Raw genomic sequence first — 27,691 nt, forward strand, 5'->3', positions numbered from 1 at the left:
TAATAAAATGCACAAATTTCTTTAATCTAATTAGATATGGAACATCTTAAAGTGCATTTGTTTCCCAGTTGAAAAAATGAGGACGCTGACTTATGTCTATTTTTCATGTGATCACGTCGGCTTTTTCGCTTGTTCATCCATGTCGATAGGCTCAAATTGCCCATCTGATTTGAAGCTGAAATATTCCCACAACGGAACATTTGGCTTTGTAGTCCTATGTTTTTCCTCCTAATTTATGTTACTTTGCGGCAGTTGCTAAGAGCGTTGCACAAACTAATGTGTCTTTCTTCCTTTTTGAAGCGAGCGACAAACAAACGCGAGGCTCAACAATTCTGATTGGCAAACATGGCTGTCACTCAAATGCCTCAGCCTCTTGCGGTCATTTACGGCCCTAATTAAACCCTCAATATCGATTTGATTTCGATTAATCAGCGCTACTTAGAATACTGGCAAAATAAAAAATAAAAGAAAGTAAAATTAATACAAATAAACAAAATAATACAGGGAAAATAGTTCATAAAATGTGTATTTATTTCATTTCAAAGATTTAGAATACATACAATTTTAAAAAGTAAAAAAAAAACAGTAGATGAAATTATATTATTTCACTTTATTTTAAAAACTTATAGAGTAATCAAAAAGTTAAACTAAATAAAGTATAAAAAATAGATGCAACAAAAGTAATACTGGGAAAATAGATAAAGTGTGTATTTATTTTAAAGATTCAAAATACATACAAGTTTAAAAAGTAAAAAAAAAAGGCAAAAAGTTATGAAAAAATGCAGATGAACTTATATTCTTTGGCGTCATTTTAAACACTTAGAATAATACAAAAAGTAAAAAATAAATACAGCTAAATAAGGTATAAATATAAAAATGTAACAAAATAATACTGGGGAAAATTACATCAAATGTGCATTTTTTAAATTACAAATGCATTTGAAAAATGAATACTATTGGTAAAAAAAGTGGGGGGAAAAACAACCTGAAGATGAAGTGATATTATTTGACCTATTTTAACATTGAAAATATTGGAAAAAGTAAAAATAAATAAAGTAAAGATAATACAAAATAATACTGGGAAAATAGTACATCAAATGTGTATTTATTTGATTTCAAAGATTTAGAATACATACAATTTTAAAAAGTAAAAAAAAAACAGTAAATGAAATTATATTATTTCACTTTGTTTTAAAAAACTTAGAGTAATCAAAAAGTAAAACTAAATAAAGTATAAATAATAGAAAATAGTAGATAAAGTGTGTATTTATTTTAAAGATTCAAAATACATACAAATTTAAAAATTAAAAAAAAAGGCAAAAAGTTTGAAAAATGTTTAGATTAACTTAGTCAATCATTTTAAACACTTAGAATAATGGAAAAAGTAAAACTAAATAAGTTATAAATAATAAGATTCAACAAAATACTGGGAAAAATGACTTTAAATGTGTATTAATTTTATTTTAAATATTTAAGGTACAAATACATTTGAAAAATTTAAATTTTTGAAAAAGTAAAAAAAAACAAATACACATTAGTTTACTTTTTTAACATTGAAAATATTGCAAAAAGTAAAGATAAATCAAGCTAAACAGAGTAATTAATAAATTATTTAAAAAATAAATGGAATTATACTGGGAAAAAAGTACATAAATGTTTTTTATATTTTATTTGTAAAGATTTTAAATACAGAAATTTTAAAAAGTAGAGAAAATAATGGAAACCAATTTAAAAAAAACTGTAAATATAATTTGATTATTTTGCTTTATTTGAAACATAATACTGATAATAATGATAATAATAATGGATAAAAGGAAAATAAATCTTAAAAAGCCAAAATTTTTAAAATGTATATATTTATTTATTTATATATACAGTATATATATATATATATATATATATATATATATATATATATATATATATATACAGTATATGTATGTATATACTATATACAGTATATGTATGTATATACTATATACAGTATATATATATATATATATATATATATATATATATATATATATATATATATATATATAAATATAATATATATATATATATATATATATATATATATATATATATATATATATATATATATATATATATATATATTGTTTTTAAATTCCAAACAGTTAAACAACTGGAAATGCAGGAACACAATAAAATAGATCACGGAAATAGTTTGTGGGAGTACAACGTTTTTTGAAATTATTCCTTTTTCTCACCCCAGACTCCAGTAAAGAAGATTCCTGACACTCATGAGATCACTATGCTGCACGGCACCAAGACAGTAAGACCTCCTTTTTTCATCATGAATTGAAAGGTTGATAATGTTGGAAGTATTTTACATAATTATAAAAGAACTCATGTTGCCATGTTCACTGATGTTTCGTCACAAAAACACAAGATTTTGAGTTTGACAAAAATAGCAATGCTCATCATTACACAAGACCACACAGTGACAGTTTATTTATTGGAATGTTTATTTACACCACGCATGCTTCTCTGGTCCCCCTCAGGTGTCCGCCCTCGCCTTAGACCCCTCCGGAGCACGCCTGGTGAGCGGCGGCTTCGATTTTGACGTCCGCTTCTGGGATTTCGCCGGGATGGACCAGGCTCTGCAGTCCTTCCGTACGATCCAGCCGTGCGAGTGGTGAGTTCCCATTGTGGCTGCTGCGTGTCACGCCACTTCTAGAATGTTCTGCGCGGCGCAACACACACACAGAAACATTTGTTTATCCTGCTTTCATTCAGAATGAGCCCTTCAGAAGCAGATGGTAGATGTTTGTTTGCGTGCGCGTGTTTACACGGTGATTCACTGCAGCTAGAAATGAAAGATGCAAATCTTGTTTGTTTTTTTGGGGGGGACCTGAGCTTAAGCAGGCATCCCTTTTTATCAGGACTTAAGTTGCATACTCTGGAAGCTTCCGTGTGTTTACTGGACTCCTCTTTTTTGAACCCATCTCCAATGCAGATGTTCTTTAAACCAAAAAGATTTAGGAAAACATTCAAATTTGAGCTTTTGAACTTTTTTTTGCAGAGTGTGTAAGTATGTTGATGCTTCCATCTACTTCCTGCTGTGTTAATGCTATTTGATATTGACCTAAATTGCTAATCTCACTGGGGTTAAGTGGTGCAGATAGTTGTGTGCCTCTTCACTCGCATGCACTGCTGAGCTGTGCAGAAGGGTCACATCATGCAACTTTGGTTGCTGTCGTGCACATTCTGTCCACAGACACAACTCATTAACATTACATTAACACACACACACAAAACGGCGTGTAGTCAATATGCCTAACTTACTACAAAACCCAAAACCAGTGAAGTTGGCACGTTGTGTAATTCATAAATAAAAACAGAATACAATGATTTGCAAATCCTTTTCAACTTATATTCAATTGAATAGACTGCAAAGACAAGATATTTCATGTTCCAACTGAGAAACTTCATTTTTTTTTGCAAATAATCATTAACTTAGAATTTAATGGCAGTAACACATTGCAAAAAAGTTGTCACAGGCACATTTTTACCACTGTGTTACATGGCCTTTCCTTTTAACAACACTCAGTAAACGTTTGGGAACTGAGGAGACCAATTTTTGAAGCTTTTCAGGTGGAATTCTTTCCCATTCTTGCTTGATGTACAGCTTAAGTTGTTCAACAGTCCGGCGGTCTCCGTTGTGGTATTTTAGGCTTCATAATGCGCCACACATTTTCAATGGGAAACAAGTCTGGACTACAGGCAGGCCAGTCTAGTACCCGCATTATTTTCCTACAAAGCCACATGCAGAATGTGGCCTGGCATTGTCTTGCTGAAATAAGCAGGGACGTCCATGGTAACGTTGCTTGGATGACAACACATGTTGCTCCAAAACCTGTATGTAACTTTCAGCATAAATGGTGCCTTCACAGATGTGTAAGTTACCCATGTCTTGGGCACTAAGGCACCCCCATACCATCACAGATGCTGACTTTTGAGCTTTGCGCCTAGAACAATCCGGATGGTTCTTTTCGCCTTTGTTCCAGAGGACACGACGTCCACAGTTTCCAAAAACAATTTGAAATGTGGACTCGTCAGACCACAGAACACTTTTCCACTTTGCATCAGTCCATCTTAGATGAGCTCGGGCCCAGCAAAGCCAAGAGCGTTTCTGGGTGTTGTTGATAAATGGCTTTCGCTTTGCATAGTAGAGTTTTAACTCGCACTTACAGATGTAGCGACGAACTTTAGTTACTGACAGTGGTTTTCTGAAGTGTTCCTGAGCCCATGTGGTGATATCCTTTACACACTGATGTTGCTTTTTGATGCAGTACCACCTGAGGGATCGAAGGTCCGTAATATCATTGCTTACATGCAGTGATTTCTCCAGATTCTCTGAACCTTTTGATGATATTACGGACCGTAGATGGTGAAATCCCAAAATTCCTTGCAATAGCTCGTTGAGAAATGTTGTTCTTAAACTGTTGGACAATTTGCTCACGCATTTGTTGACAAAGTGGTGACCCTCGCCCCATCCTTGTTTGTGAATGACTGAGCATTTCATGGAAGCTGCTTTTATACCCAATCATGGCATCCACCTGTTCCCAATTAGCCTTTTCACCTGTGGGATGTTCCAAATAAGTGTTTGATGAGCATTCCTCAACTTTCTCAGTCTTTTTTGCCACTTGTGCTTGCTTTTTTGAAACATGTTGCAGGCATCAAATTCCAAATGAGCTGATATTTGCAAAAAATAACAACGTTTCTCAGTTCGAACGTTAAAATATGTTGTCTTTGTAGTGTATTCAATTGAATATAAGTTGAAAAGGATTTGCAAATCATTGCATTCTGTTTTTATTTACCATTTACACAACGTGCCAACTTCACTGGTTTTGGGTTTTGTACAAAAAGCTCAAGATTTGTGTTGTTTACTTTTTAACTCATATCGTTGCCAAATCAGTACTTTTCAAACTGTGCGAGCCCTTAACGGGTGTTCAAAATATTTTTTTACAGAAATCCTGTGACATGCAAGTTTACCAAAATAGTCATTGAAATACTATAATGTAAATGAAATTATAACAAAGTAGAGAATGGGTAATAAAGTTCTTTCAAAAACTAAAAAAGCATCACTGTGTGAAAATGTCCTCCAGGCCCTACTTCATCGTAAAAAAAATTCCTGAATCCACCGCATCACCCTCAATATATATAATCACTTATGCGATTTCTGACATTTCCTGAAAGTTTTATCAAAATCCGTTGACCTGGTAAGAAGCAGCTCCTACTACAAAATAAAATAAAAGTCGCCACACCTTTTAAAGTTAGTGTTTTTTACGTGAAAATGAATTAAAGTTGTGTAATGTATGAATGGATATACACTACCGTTCAAAAGTTTGGGGTCACCCAAACAATTTTGTGGAATAGCCTTCATTTCTAAGAACAAGAATAGACTGTCGAGTTTCAGATGAAAGTTCTCTTTTTCTGGCCATTTTGAGCGTTTAATTGACCCCACAAATGTGATGCTCCAGAAACTCAATCTGCTCAAAGGAAGGTCAGTTTTGTAGCTTCTGTAACAAGCTAAACTGTTTTCAGATGTGTGAACATGATTGCACAAGGGTTTTCTAATCATCAATTAGCCTTCTGAGCCAATGAGCAAACACATTGTACCATTAGAACACTGGAGTGATAGTTGCTGGAAATGGGCCTCTATACACCTATGTAGATATTGCACCAAAAACCAGACATTTGCAGCTAGAATAGTCATTTACCACATTAGCAATGTATAGAGTGTATTTCTTTAAAGTTAAGACTAGTTTAAAGTTATCTTCATTGAAAAGTACAGTGCTTTTCCTTCAAAAATAAGGACATTTCAATGTGACCCCAAACTTTTGAACGGTAGTGTATATAGCGATATATATATCAATTTGAGAGGGTTTTAATCTTTTTAAGGCTGTTAAGTAGAGGAGACACGGACATCAGCGTGTACGCAATGTACGTAACATGTAAGCAAACACGCCACAGCGTCAATTCCGGTCCTTCAACAATCGCTATTTCTTTGGAATCAAAATATATATTCATATATTTTATATATCCTATTATTTGCACACTATTGACAAGTAATGCTCGCCCAAAGTCACATTCAGGTCGCATTGCGTTTAGACTGAAGTCACATTTGAAAAGATCAGATTCCAATTGGATTTGGACTACCTCCTGATGTGGCCTGAATCTGATGCCAAAAGATCAGATTTGAAGCACTCTGGAGCGTTTAGACTGGCAAAAAAAACCCTGATCTGTGTCACTTGAGGGCTTTGGTGTGCAGTGTAAACAGGGCCAAATATTGGTGTGTAATGAGGAATTGTTATGTTTCTGTCGTGAAGAGCGTGTGTGCGGTGTTGGACCTGAGCACTGCTCTGGCCGTGTGCACTTAAACTGTCTAAATATCCGCATCAATGATAGATTTTGGCTAACGCACGTCCTCCTCAAATGATTGAAAAATAGTGATGTGCCCGTGAAATATCTTTTCATCATGTGACTTGTAGACTTAATGCTTGTGTTTCTTCCTTTTCCTCCATTTAGCCATCAAATCAGATCCTTGCAGTATAGCATCACAGGGGACCGTATCTTGGTGGTGTCAGGGAATGCACAGGCCAAGGTGTTGGACCGTGACGGCTTCAACGTGATGGAGTGCATCAAGGGAGACCAGTACATCGTAGACATGGTCAACACCAAGGTAAGACGCAACATTAGGTACTCCCGCACAATGCATTGTAATGTCCTGTGATTTCATATCTCGGGTATCGTGACCGAAATGTGCTCAAAAAGTAAGATCTTTTAACCAAGTTATTTTTTTTAAATAAATAGACACACTGTAAGACACACCATTACCATCACACAATACTCTTTGATTGATTGATGATTTATAGAAAAGCCATTTTTTTTGCGTGTTTTGTGTTTCTTATGCCTCACTAATAGTCTTTTAGTCCTTGAATTGTATCTGTTTAATGGCTAAGCTTTTATTGTTGTAAATATTGGATTGTACTGCAGCACTTTAAGATTTATTTAGATGAAAAGTGCGTAATAAATAAAATGTATTAATATATTTATTATTTCTGGCTGGCGTTGTTGCGTCCTACTCTGTTCAGCTGTCCTTGAACGCACAGTAAAAATTGCCCTGAGTTGCAGGACAGAGAGACAATTAGGAGCATCGAAACGAGCCCGCTAGTTAGCTCGTTTAGAATCATCTAGCGAGCTTACGCGTTGTCGCTTGCGTTCGTTCTCCGAGCCACGACGTTGACAGCTTTCTACTTTGCTGCTAATCATATTTGGATGATTACAATCCAAACACTGTTAGTTTTTTCATGTAAATGTCCCTCTTTTTTTTCCTCAAAGGATGCTCACATGCCTGATATCTTAGTTGCTCAGACAGTAATGTGTTTATAAAAGTCTATATTGGGGTATGGCGTTTCTTAATGGGGGAAGAGGTTATTGTCTCTTGATTTCATGTTAGAATTTAAGTCAGCGAGCTGGCACCAGTCAGTCCATGACTTTATCAAATTTCATCTATCAATCACGGTTTTTCAATCATTTTAATTAAAACAATAATACTAACCATCAGGAATTTTACCGTGGTTATCAATCATACCGCTTATCGTTACATCCCTATAAAGTATACTCTTTAGTTATGAGGCATGTCCACACAAACTAGGCACATTTTCTATTTTGCTGTTTACATTTCTAGCCCCAAGAATATTTTAGGAACACTCTAACCAGGGTGAAGGGGGTTTTAGATTATTTTGTTTTAACTGCCTGTATATTTGGGATTATGCACATTGCTGCATATTCTTCATAGTTATGGATCTGCAATATTCTGCAAAAAAAATCACTTTCCTCGTTTAGGATTGAGTTGGCAATTCTTTTGGATGATATCTTCACACATTCACACGCATTCACTTGTACCACATGCAGGGTCATGTGTTTTTGTTTGAAAGATATTGAAGTTGTTTACATTTTTGTTTTGCTTTAATAAAAAAAAAGCTTTTGTTCTGCATGTGAGGTCTAGTAAGGACGGTTGAGGCCGACCTTTCTTTGAAAAGATGAACACAAATGCGTCATCACATTAAGAAATATGTCATCGCTCTCTCCATTGGGCAGCAGCTATCAATTATTTTAGTTACTGAATATTAATAAATAAAACAATTACACAACATTTGTAATAGAATAATCAATTGATTTATTTGTTCCATTAATCTAGTAATGGAGTAAAACACTTTTTAGTGTCAATATGTATTTTAGGAAAAATAGTAGAAATACACAACAGTGTTTCCCATAAACTGCCAAGATACCTGTGGCGGTGGGGGCGTGGTCACCATGACATCATCAAGTAATTTGCATAATTTACTACAATGATATGATTTTCTCTAAAAAGGCTCAAAAAATGTATACTTACTAATTAATAATAACAGTTTTTTTGTAAATGTCCATCCATCCATCCATTTTACAATATAATTACAACACTTTATGTACATATTTATATACAGATTTGAACAATAAGTTATTCACTGAAATATATTTATTAATTGTGGTTCTTACAAAAAGTATATCTTATAAAACTATAAAATATAAAATGTCTCTTAAAGCTCTGCCCCTTTAATTAGTGCATAATAAATAATTTTACTTTAGCCTACTACTACAACCATATTATTTACCAGCAACATAAAGTGAAACAGAGGCAGAGGTGTCCTGCCACAGTCAGTAACAAATAAACAGAAAACAGTAGTGGTGGTAGATAGACACAGAGCTTCATCAAACAACTGATCCACTGAACAAAGAGCTCCAAAAATCTTGATCCTACACTTCTCTTTTGTAGAGTAAATCTGAACAGCCGATATGGGCATCTACATCAACTATATGATTTGCCTGAGAAGCTGGACAGGACAAAAAAAAAAAATCTATTTGTGGCGGCCTTAATTCTTTCGTGGCGGGCCGCCGCAAATAAATGAATGTGTGGGAAACACTGCACAAGGATTTTACAAATGAACTTTAGCCTTTCCGCTTATAATTACACACAACGTTAAAATTGCACTTTAATCACCGGGGCATTACTATATAATTATTTTTTTTTAATAAGTTTATTATTAACTGTGTATCCTAAAATCAGGTAATAGATCATGAATAAGGAACCAAACTGAACAAAAGGGTTCACAGATGAATTATGATAAATTCAGTGACAATGTATTTAGCAATTTAACACATGCACATTTGTGGTATTTTATTGTATTATTTACCGTACTCTTTATATTTTTACTCTTTTAAACAAATCAAAGCAACAGAGCTCTCAAGTTAATCGATGAATCGTTGCAGCCCTACTCCACAATGCATACATACAGTCGCAATCAAAAGTTTTCATACACTTGTAAAGAACATAATGTCATGGCTGTCTTGAGTTTCCAATAATTTCTACAACTCTTATTTTTTTGTGATAGAGTGATTGGAGCACATACTTGTTGGTCACAAAAACATTCAGAAAGTTTGGTTCTTTCATGAATTTATTATGGGTCTACTGAAAATGTGAGCAAATCTGCTGGGTCAAAAGTATACATACAGCAATGTAAATATTTGCTTACATGTCCCTTGGCAAGTTTCACTGCAATAAGGCGCTTTTGGTAGCCATCCACAAGCTTCTGCTTGAATTTTTGACCACTCCTCTTGACAAAATTGGTGCAGTTCAGCTAAATGTGTTGGTTTTCTGACATGGACTTGTTTCTTCAGCATTGTCAACACGTTTTAGTCAGGACTTTGGAAAGGCCATTCTAAAACCTTAATTCTAGCCTGATTTAGCCATTTCTTTACCACTTTTGACGTGTGTTTGGGGTCATTGTCCTGTTTGAACACCCAACTGTGCCCAAGACCCAACCTCCGGGCTGATGATTTTAGGTTGTCCTGAAGAATTTGGAGGTAATCCTCCTTTTTTATTGTCCCATTTAAAGCACCAGTTCCATTGGCAGCAAAACAGGCCCAGAGCATAATACTATCACCACCATGCTTGACGGTAGTAATGGTGTTCCTGGGATTAAAGGCCTCATCTTTTCTCCTCCAAACATATTGCTGGGTATTGTGGCCAAACAGCTCAATTTTTGTTTCATCTGACTTCAGGACAATGACCCCAAACTAGGGGTGTAACGGTACGTGTATTTGTATTGAACCATTTCGGTACGGGGGTTTCGGTTTCCACATGGACATATTAAGTAGCGTACCGCACGTTGTGTAAACAATGCACATCGAGGCACAACACACGGCATGCTAGCAACGACCGGGCTACGACAACATATAAAAGCCAGAGCTGGAAGACCCTCCTGCCTCGTTAAGATCTCCCGTTTGGGAACATTTCGGCTCGCGGTGCGATACAACAATGGAGGACGGAGGTTTGCCGACATTGTTCAGCAGCTGCTTCTGACAACACGTCAAACATGCTAACCCATTTGAAGCGGGGGGGGGGGGGGAGAAAAATTAATCTGAGCCTGAGTTGACTTGAAACCCCGACTTAAACAAGTTACCATTTAGTGGTCAATTGTAAGGAATATGTACTGTACTGTGCAATCTACTAATAAAAGTCTCAATCAATCAATCAAAAAAAGCACTTATCTTACTTTATTCTGAGCCTTATCTTACTTAGTTTTTATTTTATATATGTTGACCACATTAACCCTGGCAATGGACCCTGTGTGTATATGTTTGTTATGCCATTGTTTACAAATTTGGTAAATAACCAAAACATTTATATTTTGTTGTTTTCTTACTGTACCGAAAATGAACCGAACCGTGACCTCTAAACCGATGGTACGTACCGAACCGAAATTTTTGTGTACCGTTTACACCCCAAACACACGTCAAAAGTGGTAAAAGAATGGCTAAATAAGGCTAGAATTAGGGTTTTAGAATGGCCTTCCCAAAGTCCTGACTTAAACGTGTGGACAATGCTGAAGAAACAAGTCCATGTCAGAAAACCAACACATTTCGCTGAACTGCATCAACTTTGTCAAGAGGAGTGGTCAAAAATTCAAGCAGAAGCTTGTGGATGGCTACCAAAAGCGCCTTATTGCAGTGAAACTTGCCAAGGGACATGTAAGCAAATATTAACATTGCTGTATGTATACTTTTGACCCAGCAGATTTGCTCACATTTTCAGTAGACCCATAATAAATTCATAAAAGAACCAAACTTCATGAATGTTTTTTGTGACCAACAAGTATGTGCTCCAATCACTCTATCACAAAAAAATAAGAGTTGTAAAAATTATTGGAAACTCAAAACAGCCATGACATTATGTTCTTTACAAGTGTATGTCAACTTTTGATCGCGACTGTACATGTAATTAAGACGAGTTGAACGAAAAGTCAATTAATCCATGTGTGGCTTCTTCAGCGAGCTGGTGATAATATCGGCAGTCCGATATTATCGGACATCCCTACCGATAAATGCTTTAAAATGTAATATCGGAAATTATCGGTAACGGTTTCAAAATTATCGGTATCGGTTTCAAAAAGCTAAATTTATGACTTTTTAAAACGCCCCTGTGTACACGGACGTAGGGAGAAGTACAGAGCGCCAATAAACCTTAAAGGCACTGCCTTTGCGTGCCGGCCCAGTCACATAATATCTACGGCTTTTCACACACACAAGTGAATGCAAGGCATACTTGGTCAACAGCCATACAGGTCACACTGAGGGTGGCCGTATAAACTACTTTAACACTGTTACAAATATGCGCCACACTGTGAACCCACACCAAACAAGAATGACAAACACATTTCGGGAGAACATCCGCACCGTAACACAACATAAACATAACAGAACAAATACCCAGAACCCCTTGCAGCACTATCTCTTCCGGGACGCTACAATATACACCCCACGCTACCCCCTACCTCCACCACCTCAACCCCGCCCACCTCAACCTCCTCATGCTCTCTCAGGGAGAGCATGTCCCAAATTCCAAGCTGCTGTTTTGAGGCATCTTAAAAAAAATAATGCACTTTTTTGACTTCAAAAAAATTTTGGCAGTGCCTTGTTGGCATTTTTTTCCATAACTTGAGTTGATTTATTTTGGAAAACCTTGTTACATTGTTTAATGGGGCGTAGTGGGTAGAGCGCCCGTGTCAGAAACCTGAGGGTTGCAGGTTCGCTCCCCGCCTCTTACCATGCCGTTGTGTCCTTGGGCGGGAAACTTCACCCTTGCCCCCGGTGCCGCTCACACCGGTGAATGAATGTTGAATGAATGATAGGTGGTGGTTGGAGGGGCCGTAGGCGCAAATTGGCAGCCACACTTCCGTCAGTCTACCCCAGGGCAGCTGTGGCTACGAAAGTAGCTTACCAACACCGGGTGTGAATGAATGACGGGTTTTTAACATGACTTTGGGTACTTAGAAAAGCGCTATATAAATCCCAGGTATTATTATTATTATTGTTATTAATGCATCCAGCGGGGCATCACAACAAAATTAGGCATAACAATGTGTTAATTCCACGACTGTATATATCGGTATCGGTTGATATCGGAATCGGTAATTAAGAGTTGGACAATATCGGAATATCGGATATCGGCAAAAAAGCCATTATCGGACATCTTTAATAGCAAGCGTGCCTTGTCAGCCAGGTCAGGGGAGCCTTGTTTAGGTTTTAGTTTGCAATGTTTTGGGACATCTCTCAGTAAACACCATTTTGAGCCATCATTATTGTATCGACTTTCACCTGTTGATTTTGCCGGTCTTTGAGTAGCATGAGTGCTGCTTCCGAGAATAAGTTGCATGTGTTTTTACTTCTGTTTTGCTGGGGAAACCCTGCCAATGTATAATAGCAGCAAGGTGCAGCCAGGAGCTACCAGTTTGTTGTTGTGTGCAAGCATCATGCCTCGTGGTCATCTCTGGCTTGCACCTGCATCTACAAAGACAGATGCTAACTAATCTGCCATGTTTGGGTTTTCACTGTGTTTAATAAAGCGTTGGTTGGCTACCAAGCATCTGTGTCAGCTGCACTGCATTTAAACACCACCCGTGGAGCTGACCAAGGCCCATTGAGACGTAAGTGGTTGTCCCTAAGTGCTGAGACTTGGGTTCAGTGACATCCACGCAGATGTGGTGTGCTTCATCCCGCTCCATAAAAACACCAGGAGTCGCCTCATCCTTCTCCGCTCTCCTTCCTGACAGTGGGTGGGTTGATGGATCAGAGGAGAGGGGGGCTCGTCTTCTGTTATCCCGCTTGAGTCATTTGTTATGAGGAATTCCCGCTGAGGAAATGGCTAAAAAGATACACTCTACTGACACTCTTTTACGGCCAATTTGGTCGTTAATCTTGCAGAATTCCTAGCGGACATGTTTTTAAACAGCCATAGTCTACACAGGTTCATTCCGCTCTTTGAAGCAACAAGTCTACTTGCATGCACAGTCAATTAGTATTCACAGCGCTTCACCTTTTCCCACATTTTGATATGTTACAGCTAGAGATGTCCGATAATTGCTTTTTTGCCGATATTGTCCAACTCTTAATTACCGATTCTGATATCAACCGATACCGATATATACAGTCGTGGAATTAACACATTATTATGCCTAATTTTGTTGTGATGCCCCGCTGGATGCATTAAACAATGTAACAAGGTTTTCCAAAATAAATCAACACAAGTTATGGAAAAACATGCCAACATGGCACTGCCATATTTATTATTGAAGTCACAAAGTGCATTATTTTTTTAAAAATGCGTCAAAACAGCAGCTTGGAATTTGGGACATGCTCCCCCTGGGAGAGCATGAGGAGGTCGAGGTGGGCGGGGTAGGGGGGTGGGGGGTAGGAGGTAGCGGGGGGTGTATATTGTAGCGTCCCGGAAGAGTTAGTGCTGCAAGGGGTTCTGGGTATTTGTTCTGTTGTGTTTATGTTGTGTTACAGTGCGGATGTTCTCCCGAAATGTGTTTGTCATTCTTGTTTGGTGTGGGTTCACAGTGTGGCGCATATTTGTAACAGTGTTAAAGTTGTTTATACGGCTACCCTCGGTGTGACCTGTATGGCTGTTGACCAAGTATGCTTGCATTCTCTTGTGTGTGTGAAAAGCCGTAGATATTATGTGACTGGGCCGGCACGCAAAGGCAGTGCTTTAAGGTTTATTGGCGCTCTGTACTTCTCCCTACGTCCGTGTACACAGCGGCGTTTTAAAAAGTCATACATTTTACTTTTTGAAACCGATACAGATAATTTCCGATATTACATTTTAAAGCATTTATCGGCCGATAATATCGGCAGTCCGATATTATCAGACATCTCTAGTTACAGCCTTATTCCAAAATAGAATATATTCATTTTTGCCATCAAATTCTACACACAATATCCCATTATAAAAATGTGAAAATAATTTTTACAAACCCCCTGCAGTGCCTCTGCAGACCCCTCTTGAAGACCTCTGCCTTAGCAATTATAAAATGATCTTATTTGTTTAGTTAGTACGGCTTGGGATTTACATGGTACGGATACAAATAAAACTTGAGCTGAAATTTACACCCTCATATACCGTATTTTTCGGATTATAAATCGCTCCGGAGTATAAGTCGCACCGGCTGAAAATGCATAATAAAGAAGGAAAAAAACATATATAAGTCACACTGGAGTATAAGTCGCATTTTTTAGCCCGCGATTAGCTTTTTTAGTTTTCTTCATTTCAGTAAGAGTAGCCTCCGCTTTTCGCCAGTCCCTTACAAGTTTCTCGCTTACTCCAAACTTTCTTTCTGCTGCTCGATTGCTGTTTTCTGCTGCATATTTCACTACTTCCAGCTTGTAACCTGCAGTATATGATTTCCTTTTCGGTGCCATTTTTGTTCAGCCCTTCTCAGTTTTTGTAAGTTACCGCCAATGTTAAAATGATCCATTTTCATAGGTACGAAAGTAGTAGCAGGTAGCATCTTTTTTTTCACAATGCACTTCTGCCATGACCCGCCCCCGCCGAATATTTATCGGTTGATGTGTGTGTGTGTGTGACGATTGCTGATATACGCCTAGTCTCTTACGTGAATGAGCTAAATAATATTATTTGATATTTTACGGTAATGTGTTAATAATTTCACACATAAGTCGCTCCAGAGTATAAGTCACAACCACGCCAAGCCAAACTATGAAAAAAACTGCGATTTATAATCCGAAAAATACGGTATTCTTTTTTTTGTTTGCATAAGATTAAAAAAGTAGCCAATTGAATGTTTCTGTGTATAGCAGCTTGTCTTTTCAGCCATTCATCTGCATTATTCCCGACAGATGTTTTTCTATTTACTAATTTCAAACAACTTTCCTCCTCTCAGGGCCATACTGCGATGCTGAACGACGGCTGCTGGCATCCCAAGATGAAGGAGGAGTTCATGACCTGCTCCAACGACGGGTGAGTTCACCTTATTCCAAAGCATTTAAATGATACTCTCCACTGATGCTGTACTTAACTACATGCTAAAAAGGATATAGCGAAAGATATGCTAAAAAGTTAAATATAATTAGAGATGTCCGATAATATCGGACTGCCGATATTATCGGCCGATAAATGCTTTAAAATGTAATATCGGAAATTATCTGTATTGGTTTCAAAAAGTAAAATGTATGACTTTTTTAAAACGCCGCTGTGTACACGGACGTAGGGAGAAGTACAGAGCGCCAATAAACCTTAAAGGCACTGCCTTTGGGTGCCGGCCCAATCTCATAATATCTACGGTTTTTCACACACACAAGTGAATGCAACGCATACTTGGTCAACAGCCATACAGGTCACACTGAGGGTGACTGTATAAACAACTTTAACACTGTTACAAATATGCGCCACACTGTGAACACACACCAAACAAGAATGACAAACACATTTCGGGAGAACATCCGCACCGTAACACAACATAAACACAACAGAACAAATACCCAGAACCCCTTGTAGGACTAACTCTTCCGGGACGCTACAATATACACCCCCCGCTATTCCCCCCCCCCCCCCCCCCCACACCTCAACCCCACCCACCTCAACCTCCTCATGCTCTCTCAGGGAGAGCATGTCCCAAATTCCAAGCTGCTGTTTTGAGGCATGTTAAAAAAAATAATGCACTTTGTGACTTCAATAATAAATATGGCAGTGCCATGTTGGCATTTTTTTCCATAACTTGAGTTGGTTTATTTTGGAAAACCTTGTTACATTGTTTAATGCATCCAGCGGGGCATCACAACAAAATTAGGCATAATAATGTGTTAATTCCACGACTGTATATATCGGTATCGGTTGATATCGGAATCTGTAATTAAGAGTTGGACAATATCGGATATCGGCAAACAAGCCATTATCGGACATCTCTAGTCATGTACATAGTGTATATATACACCCCCCACCCATTTTTTGTATATATTGTTTTTCAAATCACCTGACATGTATTCTGTGTGTATGTACATAATTTATATATTTTTTTATATACATGTTACAGGTTATATATCTTTTATTATTGAATGTATCAAATGGGATGAATATTTAATGGACCAAAATGGAAACTAGCCTTTTGGCTTTTTGTGCCATCCATTTGCCTTTTTAAAAGCATTACAAGGATTCTATTCTTTAAGATGTCAAACTTCTCAATCAATCAATCAATCAAAATACAAGATAGTTCCACTGATCAGCGTTCTTCAGCACAAAGATGCCCCACAATTAGAGATGTCCGATAATATCGGTCTGCCGATATTATCGGCCGATAAATGCGTTAAAATGTAATATCGGAAATTATCGGTATCGTTTTTTTTATTATAAGTATCGTTTTTTTTGTGTGTGTGTTTTTTTTAGTTTTTTTTTTAATTATTAAATCCACATAAAAAACACAAGATACACTTACAATTAGTGCACCAACCCAAAAAACCTCCCTCCCCCATTCACACTCATTCACACAAAAGGGTTGTTTCTTTCTGTTATTAATATTCTGGTTCCTACATTATATATCAATATATATCAATACAGTCTGCAAGGGATACAGTCCGTAAGCACACATGATTGTGCGTGCTGCTGGTCCACTAATACTACTAACCTTTAACAGTTAATTTTACAAATTTTCATTAATTACTAGTTTCTATGTAACTGTTTTTATATTGTTTTACTTTCTTTTTTATTCAAGAAAATGTTTTTAATTTATTCATCTTATTTTATTTGATTCATTTTTTTAAAAAGTACCTTATCTTCACCATACCTGGTTGTCCAAATTAGGCATAATAATGTGTTAATTCCACGACTGTATATATCGGTTGATATCGGTATCGGTTGATATCGGTATCGGTAATTAAAGAGTTGGACAATATCGGCATATCGGATATCGGCAAAAAGCCATTATCGGACATCCCTACCCACAATAGTTCCTTTCGTTCTTCTTTCTCTCCGTTGTCAAGTTTGTTGTCATACAAATACACAAGAAATAAGAAATAAACAAGTCGTCCTCACATACTTCGTAATGGCAGTTTGAAAAAAAAGGTTAAGGGAACGCCCCAAACTGTGTTCAACCAATCAGCGTTCCACAGCACAGCCGGCCCCCAATAAGGTTCCGGGAACTTTCCAAAAGTCCCACCAAGCTGTCAGGAACTCCAAAAAGTTCCTGAGGAACTAAATCTACCCGGGTAGTTTTTAGTGGAAACACAGGGGGAACTTTATTTATTCGGGGAAATGGGAAAGTTTCTGCATTGGAAAAGGGCTTAATGCTGTATTATTTATAATTTTCCAAATCTATCTGTTTTTACAATGCAGGAAATGGTCACATTTGTAGTCTGCAACTTTCCAGGTGTACTGGGACCTTTTGCTAGGCTGCTTTAATAATGCAGAGTGTGACATTGGGCAAGGAACAAAGTGATGAGTCTAAGTGAGTGTGACAAGCAGCACTGCAGAACCCCCCTGCCTCCATTACATGAATTTCAGGCAAATGTGTCAGCTTTACAGGAGAGCTGCTGTAGCCACGGTGTTTACCAGCATTACAGCTCTCCCAGATGTGCCTTATTTTGCTCTCATCGATGCTCTGGAAATCCTCCCCTGGCAGGTTTGGGGCTTTTGCAGCTGCATCCGTTGTCCCTGTTGCTAAATTTCTCACATTTCCTAATCAGCACCTTTATCAACAAGTGCCTCACCTTTAACGCATTTTTAATAAACACTTTCTCCTGTCAACTGTTGCCAGCTTTTCAAAACAGGGCATTCGCCACTTTAGGACTTGGTCTTTTAATAGAAATCAAAATATTTACATATCTTGCTCTCTAAGCAAGAGCTTTAGAAGCAGCCTGTTGTGAAGGAATCACCTTTTGTATCAAGTAAAAATGTGACCACGATAATGAAGCTGTTGTGTAGACATGTAACAGATGTAATACTATAGTTCCATTATATGTACATCCTTTATTGAGAATGTACCAAAATAAGGATAGTCAGTAGACCTCATTTGAGTGGACCCCAGTTGGTCGACTGTATTGGTGGGTGTTTTTAGCTGCTGGCTTTTGTAGGCTTTTGAACGTCAGCCCGACACTACTCTGTCTTTCTTTGTGTGTCGGCCTAATTAGAACGTCTTTGTCGGTACTTTGAATAGGTTTTTAAGCGTGATCACTGGACCGCCTCAGACCCTTTTAATTACAGCGCTGGTAGCATGAATTCATTCATAAAAGCTGCCACCCAGCTTCTCCAATAAATTCACTATACCAGCCCGGGCGGTTTTATTTCCTTTGGGGAAGGAAGGAAGGAAGGGAAGCAGCAGGGTGCTGATAATTGTCTCTGAGGTGCGGAAGTGTTTTTGCGCTATATTTGGAGATTAAAGTGCAAACCAGTGTTTTACAACAAGTATTTAATAAAAATTTTTTTAAGATATACTAAATTTAGGGTTTTTATTATCTGTAGGCTATAATCATCAACATTGTTTTTAAAACTACAAGACAATATTAAAATATTTCAGTGTGTGTGTAGTGAATCTATAGAGTATAGGAAAATTGAACTACTGAAATAAATTAACTTTTTAAAGATATTCAAATTTATTGAGACACACATGTCATATGTTTTAACACTTCTAAATGAGTCTATTGGAAGTGTGTTGTCCAAAATCTAGCCCTGATTTGATTGGCAGTTAAAAATAGTTTTTTGATCAAACTTATTGGGAACACACTTTTTTTGTGTGTCTGTAGCTATAAGGCTAATGAGCTGGGTTTCTTCACACCTGTCTCCAACAGATTCTTGGCGCTTTTATCCACTTTTTACATGTATAACTATGTACTTGTTCAAAGTAATAGATGCCATAAATACTGAACAAAAATATAAACGCAACACTTTTGTTTTTGCTCCCATTTTTCATGAGTTAAAGTTAAGTTAAAGTACCAATGATTGTCACACACACACTAGGTGGGGCGAAATTATTTTCTGCATTTGACCCATCACCCTTGATTACCCCCTGGGAGGTGAGGGGAGTAGTGAGCAGCAGCGGTGGCCGGGCCCGGGAATCATTTTTGGTGATTTAACCCCCAATTCCAAACCTTGATGCTGAGTGCCAAGCAGGGAGGTAATGGGTCCCATTTTTATAGTCTTTGGTATGACTCGGCCGGGGTTTGAACTCACAACCTACCGATCTCAGGGCGGACACTCTATAACCACTAGGCCACTGAGTAGGTCAGTTGAACTCAAAGATCTACAACTTTTACTATATACACAAAATAACTAGTCCTCTAAAATATTGTTCACAAATCTGTCTAAATCTGTGTTAGTGAGCATGTATTTTTTTGCCAAAATAATCCATCCCACCTCACAGGTGTGGCATATCGAGATGCTGATTAAACAGCATGATTATTGCACAGGTGTGCCTTAGGCTGCACTCTCTGAAATGTGCAGTTTTATCACACAGCACAATGCAACAGATGTCGTACGTTTTGAGGGAGCGTGCAGTCGGCATGCTGACTGCAGGAATGTCCACCAGAGCTGTTGCCCGTGAATTGAATGTTAATTTCTCTACCATAAGGCGTTTCAGAGAATTTGGCAGTACATCTAACCGGCCTCACAACCGTAGACCACGTGTAACCACACCAGCCCAGGACCTCCACATCCTGCAGGTTCACCTCTGTGAGAGACTGAAATCCAGCCACCAGGACAGCTGGTGCAACAATTGGTTTGCAAAAGCAAAGAATTTCTGCACAAACTTTGAGAAACCATCTCAGGGAAGCTCGTCGTCCTGATCGGGGCTCCACCTGACTGCAGTTTGTCTTAACGACTTGAGTGGACGAATGCTCACATTCGATGGCATCTGGCACGTTGGAGAGGTGTTCTCTTTATGGATGAATCCCGGTGTTGACTCTCCAGGGCAGATGGCAGACAGCATGTGTGGCTTTGTGCTGACGTCAGCGTTGTGAATTCAGTGACCCGGGGTGGGGTTATGGTATGGGCAATGAACGCAAGTGCATTTTATTGATGGCATTTTGAATGCACATAGATACCGTGACGAGATCCTGAGGTCCATTGTTGTGCCATTCAACAGAGACCATCACCTCATGTTGCAGCATGACAATGCATGGCCCCATGTTGCAAGGATCTGTACACAATTCCTGGAAGCTGAAAACATCCTGGTTCTTACATGGCCAGCATAGTCACCGGACACGTCACCCATTGAGCATGTTTGGGATGCTGTGGATCTGCGTCTAGGACAGCATGTTCTAGTTCTTGCCAACATCCAGCAACTTGGCACAGCCATTGAAGAGGAGTGAACCAACATTTCACAGGCCACTAACAACAACCTGATCAACTCTATGTGAAGGAGATGTGTTGCACTGCGTGAGATCCCCAGATCCCCAATAAAGAAAAAATGCACATTTCAGAGCGGCCTTTTATCGTGGGCAGGCTAAGGCACACCTGTGCAATAATCATGCTTTTTAATCAGCATCTTAATATGCCTCACCTGTAAGGTAGGTCATCTTATCTTGGCAAAGAAGACATGCTCACTAACAAAAATTTAGACGGATTTGTGAACAATATTTGAGAGGAATAGGTCTTTCGTGATATAGTAAAAGTTGAAATGAAAAATGGGAGCAAAAACAAAAGTGTTGCGTTTATATTTTTGTTCAGTATATTACATACAACAACGTAACATTGACTTGTGTGCAGTGACACTAGCATAATCATTTATGCGAGCTACAGTGCTCACATTACAGCTTTTTATTAGCAACATTGGGCTAGGTTAGCATATTAGCTGAAGAAAAACACAATGAGTCAATCTACAACTGTCACGTTTGCAGCTGACTGACTACTGATCTAGCTACGGCTTTTATTTTAAGATCTGTAACAAAGCCTGTTTTGAAAAAAAATCCAAAAGCTGTCCTGTGAAGTTGTGGACATATACTATTAAGGGTGTAACGGTACACAAAAATTTCGGTTCAGTACGTACCTCAGTTTAGAGGTCACGGTTCGGTTTATTTTCGGTACAGTAAGAAAACAACAAAATATACATTTTCTGGTTATTTACCAACATTTGTAAACAATGGCTTTATCCTTTTAACATTGCTTTAAAATAGCTGTGTGTGTGATGGATGTGAGCCACCACTAGGCTGATCAGTGCAACAGCAGGCAGTCATGAATGCTAAGCATAACAATAACATACATATACACACAGGGTCCATTGCCAGGGTTAATGCAGTCAACATATATAAAGTAAAAACTAAATAAGATAAGGCTCAGAATTGGTTTCTTAACAAAACCTTTCTACATATAATGTGCAACATTTCCACATATAAAGTGCAACATTAAACTGCTTCAAGTTCAGATTAAATACAATGACAAAACTTTTCTTCTACATATAAAAAGTGCAACATTAAACAGTTTCAAGTCAACTCAGCCTCAGATTAACTTTTCTTTTCCCCCCCAGCCTTTAACCCTGGTGACTTTCACTCAATTGTCATGTTTTTTGCCAGAAAAATCAGTTTATCCACATTGTCTGCAGAAAGAGCAGACCTGCTTGCAGTTAAAATGTCTTCAGCTGTGGAAAATAGCCTTTTGTTGGACACGGAGGTAGCAGGTATGGCGAGGTAGTGCCTGGCTAACTTGGCAGTAAGAGGATATATGGGCTCATTGTTCTTCCACCATAGAAGTGGGTCAAAATCTAGTTTTTAATGCAATATGGTCTTAAATCTGCTGCTATAAAAACACCAACGGCATTTGTTATTGCTTTAGCCAAGTCTGACTCGCCGAGGAGAGGCTGCTTGAATGCGGTGTTTGCACGACGCTCGTCTTTCTCGTCGTTGAAGCGATGTTATCCATTGTTGTATCACACCGCGAAGCCGAAATGTTCCCAAACGGGAGATCTTAACGAGGCAGGAGGGTCTTCCAGCTTTGGTTTTTGCATGTTGTAGTAGCCCGGTCGTTGCTAGCATGCCGTGTGTTGTGCCTCGTTGTGCATTGTTTACACAAAGTGCGGTACGCTACTTAATATGTCCGTGTGGAAACTCGTTCGGTGCACCTCCGTTCCGAACCGAACCCCCTCGTACCAAAACGGTTCAATACAAATACACGTACCGTTACACCCTTATATACTATATAAAGGTCGGTCTCATCTAGCTTGGGACGGGTCAGAGGTGGTATCAAGTTAATGACAAAGAAAGTTTTAACTAACGTCTTGAAAATACGGGATTTTCAAACTGACTGTTAAAGCGACTCTTCTCTTTGGAGCAAGCAAGTGAGGGAGATTATAGATTGTTCTCACTTTTGGTGCCTATAAACTAGGGACACATATTACTGTCACATCATTTTAAAAGGTAAGTTTGCCTATATACGTGGTGCGCCAGGTGAACATACACTTGTTGCTCCTATTGTAAGTGAAGCAGGATGGACAGCCATTTGCTAATTGCATCCACATGTCGCGTTTCCTGACATACGCGTGCACACATTCATACACACACATGATTGGAAAAATGTTCCATGGATTCCCCTCTTACAAGGCCACAGCTGGATTTGGATGTGCAGTTGTGATTAACACATACAGGCTTTTCCTTTCGAGGAACGGGCTGTTTGTCTTGAAAACAGATGAGAGGTAGAACTTGTTTCATTACATCAATACAACTCAAAGGGGACCTATTATGCAAAGTCAACTTTTCTTACCTATTGGTACCTGTTTTTATGTATGAGGGAAACTGGCTCGTATATGCACATGCATCTTCTGCTGTTCATTTTCTACCGCTTGTCCCTTCTGGGGTCTGTTGCCATTTTTAATACAAAGTAGTGTATAGTTCAAACCTATATCTGTCAGTCGACTCCATATGGAAGCGCTAAACACTACAACATGGATGAGAGGGAGAAGACATGGTTGAAGTGAAACTGAGTAAATAAGACCACCAACAGAACAAAACGGCACATTCTGAAGAGACGGTCAGAAAGCGGCTTCAAGATGATCTGTAAAACCTAATTGATGCAACATTTTGACCAAAGAACCACCATTACATATGATGTAGACTACAAGGAAGTGTTTAAATGTAGAAAAAATAGTTGTTCCTTTCTAGCACATCTGGACAAGGAGACAGCTAAGATAGTTCTCTTAATGTCCACGAATAAATTGAAATGATTTCAACTGACATTGATAAAACCTGAGGATTGACACCACAAAAATGTGTGGCAGCATGTTGCACTGGTTCAGTTTGACGCCTCAGGTTTATCCACAGTCCAGTGCTTTTCCGACTGTCACCTGCCTTACACGGCTACCCTTCCATGTCCGGCACAGGAACATACACAGCCCTTTGAGACACTTGTGATTTAGGGCTATATAAATAAACATTGATTGATTGATTGATACATACCATGTGTCAAGGGACACTTTTTGTCCAATTCAAGCCACATAAATGTGTAAATTGATATTTCTTTACGAGTCCCCTCCCAAATCCCTCTGTTGAATCCCCACTTTATCTTGTTCAGTTATGACGGAGGATAGACCATCCTCAGTATTCCTCCTAATCCTCCTTTTCCAAAACACAGCCCCCGCCAGCATACCCAGTCACTTCTACCAGAACTTGACCATTAAATAACCCCACACAACCTGTACACCTCTCACGTCCTTATCTCCACATCAAGGAAAGCGATCCTACAGTACAATCACCTCCCGCTGGGCCTTTAACCTAATGGACAGATACAATCTCGGGGGCCAATGGGGTGGGGTTGTCTCTCCTCGGTTGATGTGTGAACCACTGGGCTACTTCATAAAGTGCCCACGCATGACTGGAGATGTATGGTCCTCATTTTATTACATTCACTGCTGTGTGTCTGAAGCTTTTGTGTAGGGTGGGCTGGGGGTGGCCGGGGACTGCTGACTGAATGGAAAACAAGGTTGCAGGGATAAGAAACGTGGTTATTTCCCCAGAATGTTTTCACTGGCTTTTTTACCACAGTTGATTTGGACTTCCAAAAACAAACTACTTTCTTTTAAAATGAGTTTAAGGCTTCCTTTGAATTACAAGGTGAGATTTAATGTGGAACAGGGTGTACTCTTAAGGTGTATGGTACCTACTTGGCCAGCCATGAGCAAATTACGGCCAGGGGGCTGTGTGCAGCCAGTTAAGCTTTTCAACCCGGTCCAACGGACATTTTCAAATTATTTTTTTAAACCTTTACCATCAAAGCTGTAGCTGCCAATATGATGTGCAGTGCATTTTTCAAATTACCGTAAGTTTTGAACTATATAGAGTATTCCAATGGTTGGAATCTGCTCTTTCGAGTAAGATACGGGGTATTACGGTAACCTACGTCATAGCAGCTGCAAGGAGACCAGGCAAGAAGCAGGGTGGGTGAGGTTTGTCTACAGCAGCCATCCTGAGACGTGAATGTCCTTGAGAAACCCGATAGCAGATTTCTACAACAAAGTGCCGTTCTGCAGAAAAGTGATATTAAATGGATTTTTATTATATGGCTCTTGATGCTGTGGGGAAATCGTGGATGACAAGACTCTGCAGCATTGGACATTGGGGGTGTTGCCTCTGGATTGGCAGACTGGTGGTGGTTCCACTATTTAAAAAGGGGAACTGGAGGGTGTGTTCCGATTATCGTAGGATCACACTCCTCAGCCTTCCCAGTAAGGTCTATTCAGTTGTACTGGAGAGGAGGCTACGTCAGATAGTCGAACCTCGGATTCAGGAGTAGCAGTATGGTCTTTGTCCTGGTCGTGGAACTCTGGACCAAGTCTATACTCTCGGCAGGATCCTTGAGGGTGCGTGGTAGTTTGCCCAACCAGTCTACATATGTTTTGTGGACTTGGAGAGGGCATTCGACCGTGTCCCTCTGGAAGTTCTGTGGAGTGTGCTCAGAGAGTATGGGGTATTGTACCGCCTGATTGTGGCAGTCCGCTCCCTGTGTGATCAATGTCAGAGCTTGGACCGCATTGCCAGCACTAAGTCGGACCCTTTTCCAGTGAGGGTTGGTCTCCACCAGGGCTGCCCTTTGTCATTGATTATGTTTAAAACTTTTATGGATAGAATTTCTAAGCGCAGTCAGGGTGTTGAGGGGATCTGGTTTGATGGCTGCAGGATTCAGTCTCTGATTTTTGCCGATGATGTGGTCCTGCTGGCTTCATCTGACCAGAATCTTCAGCTCTCACTGAATCGGTTTGCAGCTGAGTGTGACGCGACTGGGATGAAAATCAGCACTTCCAAGTTAGAGTCCATGGTTTTCGCCCGGAAAAGGGTGGAGTGCCATCTTTGGGTCGGGGAGGAGATCCTGCCCCAAGTGGAGGAGTTAACGTAACTCCAGGTCTTGTTCACGAGTGAGGGAAGAGTGGATCATGAGATGCGTCTGCAGTGATGTGGACCCTGTATCGGTCCGTTGTGGGGAAGAAAGAGCTAAGCCAAAAGCTTACGTCCTTGGCCTATGGTCATGAGCTTTGGGTTATGACCGAAAGGACAAGATTACGGGTACAAGCGGCCAAAATTAGTTTCCTCTGTCGGGTGGCGGGGCTCTCCCTTCGAGATAGGGTGAGGAGCTCAGAGTAAAGCCGCTGCTCCTCCCCATCAAGAGGAGCCAGATGAGGTCCGGGCATCTGGTCAGAATGACCCCGTAACGCCTCCCTGGAGAGGCGTTTAGGACGCGTCCTGACCGGTAGCAGACCACGGGGAAGACCCAGGACACGGTGTAGAGACTGTCTCCCAGCTGGGAACGCCTCGGGATCCCCCAGGAAGAGCTGGACTAAGTAAATGGGGAGAGGGAAGTCCGGGCTTCTCTGCTTAGGCAGAGCAAGAAAGGGAATGTGCAGGCGAGAAGTCTGTTAACTTATGGGAAAACACAGGTAGTGCAAAACAAATCTAGTGCAGCATCATAGACGTTCACAGAAGCCAAACACTTGCTGAAGTACAAAGCACAATGAACCAGCACTGGTAAGAAGGTAAAGCTAAATAGGCTACATTAACTAATGGAAAACAGGTGTTCTGGCAGGAAACAACAAAAAGTGACGGTGCAGCAAAACAAGGAATCCAACAGGAAGTAGAACCAATATAAGAGCACTAACACAGGAACTGATACAGAACACAGGAAAATAGTCAAAACTGTCATGTGGGATTATGACATGTCTCGCTACATGGATGTTTGACACGGCGTGGTTTTCTCACTTTCTTTCGGTACTATTTAAAATGGAAAACCTAGAGCCGCAAACCGAATTGGACCCACCCAGAGCTTGTGTTTGTTTAATGGATTAGCTACAACAGTAAGATTTTTTTTCGGCTTTGTTGTGCCATCTGTAGGACTGGAGTGTAACAGTCACCTGACACTCCATACAGTATGTTTCAATTAAACAAATCAGAAGAATATGTTGAGGATTGTTCAGCCTTGGTGGAGGTCTGCGCTCCACTCTTTTTGGCTTTGTGTTGATTTAAAGCCAATGATGTATCAAACAGAGTTTTATTTGACCCCTGCCAGCTCTTACTCAAGCTATATTTCTTGAGCTGGCATTTGTGTCACATTGTTAGACTTTGTCCAAACACTGCTGAGCGTGTGTGTGTGTGTGTGAGAGAGAGAGAGAAACTTTGTAGCCGGCAGTGGAGGAATTCTTGCCTGGCTGTTAGTAGCAGCCTCGACTGTGTGCGTTTACACTCCCCGGCTGACCTTATGGCCTGGAGTTCACCGCGTTCACTAAAGCAGGCAGTGGGTCGCGGGCACATTGGGTGTGCTGTTCAGTCTTTCAGTAGACCAAATGTGGACTTGAGATGACATCACGTTGTCCAGCCACTGCAGCTTGCATTATTATGAAAGGAACATGTCAGGTAGAGCGCATCTTTTTCTGAAATCCTTACAATGACATGTTATGCCAACAAGGTCAAATGTTCCACCATGTTTTTAACGTAAACTTATATTTGCAGTTTGCTGTCTACATTCACAGTATCATATCATTTTCTTTTAAAGGCTATATGGCTCATTTTCACAAAGTTTTTGTTGATACTTTTTACTCGTAGGGGAGAATTGACATTTGTAAAATTGTTGTTTGTTTTGCATTCTTATTTTCTAGATCGGTGCTTAATTTGCTTCCCAGGTTATTGTTTATAGGAATATCATTTAGGTCTGGGGGCAGCACGGTGGCACAGGGGTTAGTGCATGTGCCTCACAATACGAAGGTCCTGGGTTCAATCCCAGGCTCGGGATCTTTCTGTGTGGAGTTTGTATGTTCTCCCCGTGACTGCGTGGGTTTCCTCCGGGTACTCCGGCTTCCTCCCA

At 39.4% G+C, this 27,691-nt stretch overlaps 1 protein-coding gene across 2 annotated transcripts in view; it reads left to right on the forward strand.

The window, feature by feature from the left end:
* The window catches only part of LOC133638829 (WD repeat-containing protein 70), a 99,745-nt gene that overhangs the window by 5,322 nt on the left and 66,732 nt on the right, over nt 1–27,691 (forward strand). For both annotated transcript variants that reach the window (XR_009823691.1, XM_062031812.1), the window contains exons 6-9: nt 2,237–2,296; nt 2,526–2,659; nt 6,556–6,709; nt 15,315–15,391. Coding sequence is in view for 1 of the 2 variants with exons in the window: in XM_062031812.1 (XP_061887796.1) it covers nt 2,237–2,296; nt 2,526–2,659; nt 6,556–6,709; nt 15,315–15,391 (425 nt within the window). In the remaining variant the exon portion in view is untranslated. The remainder of the gene's footprint in view (nt 1–2,236; nt 2,297–2,525; nt 2,660–6,555; nt 6,710–15,314; nt 15,392–27,691) is intronic.

This window comes from Entelurus aequoreus, linkage group LG21, assembly GCF_033978785.1.
Source record: "Entelurus aequoreus isolate RoL-2023_Sb linkage group LG21, RoL_Eaeq_v1.1, whole genome shotgun sequence".
In the NCBI taxonomy this organism is placed as follows: Eukaryota; Metazoa; Chordata; class Actinopteri; order Syngnathiformes; family Syngnathidae; genus Entelurus; species Entelurus aequoreus.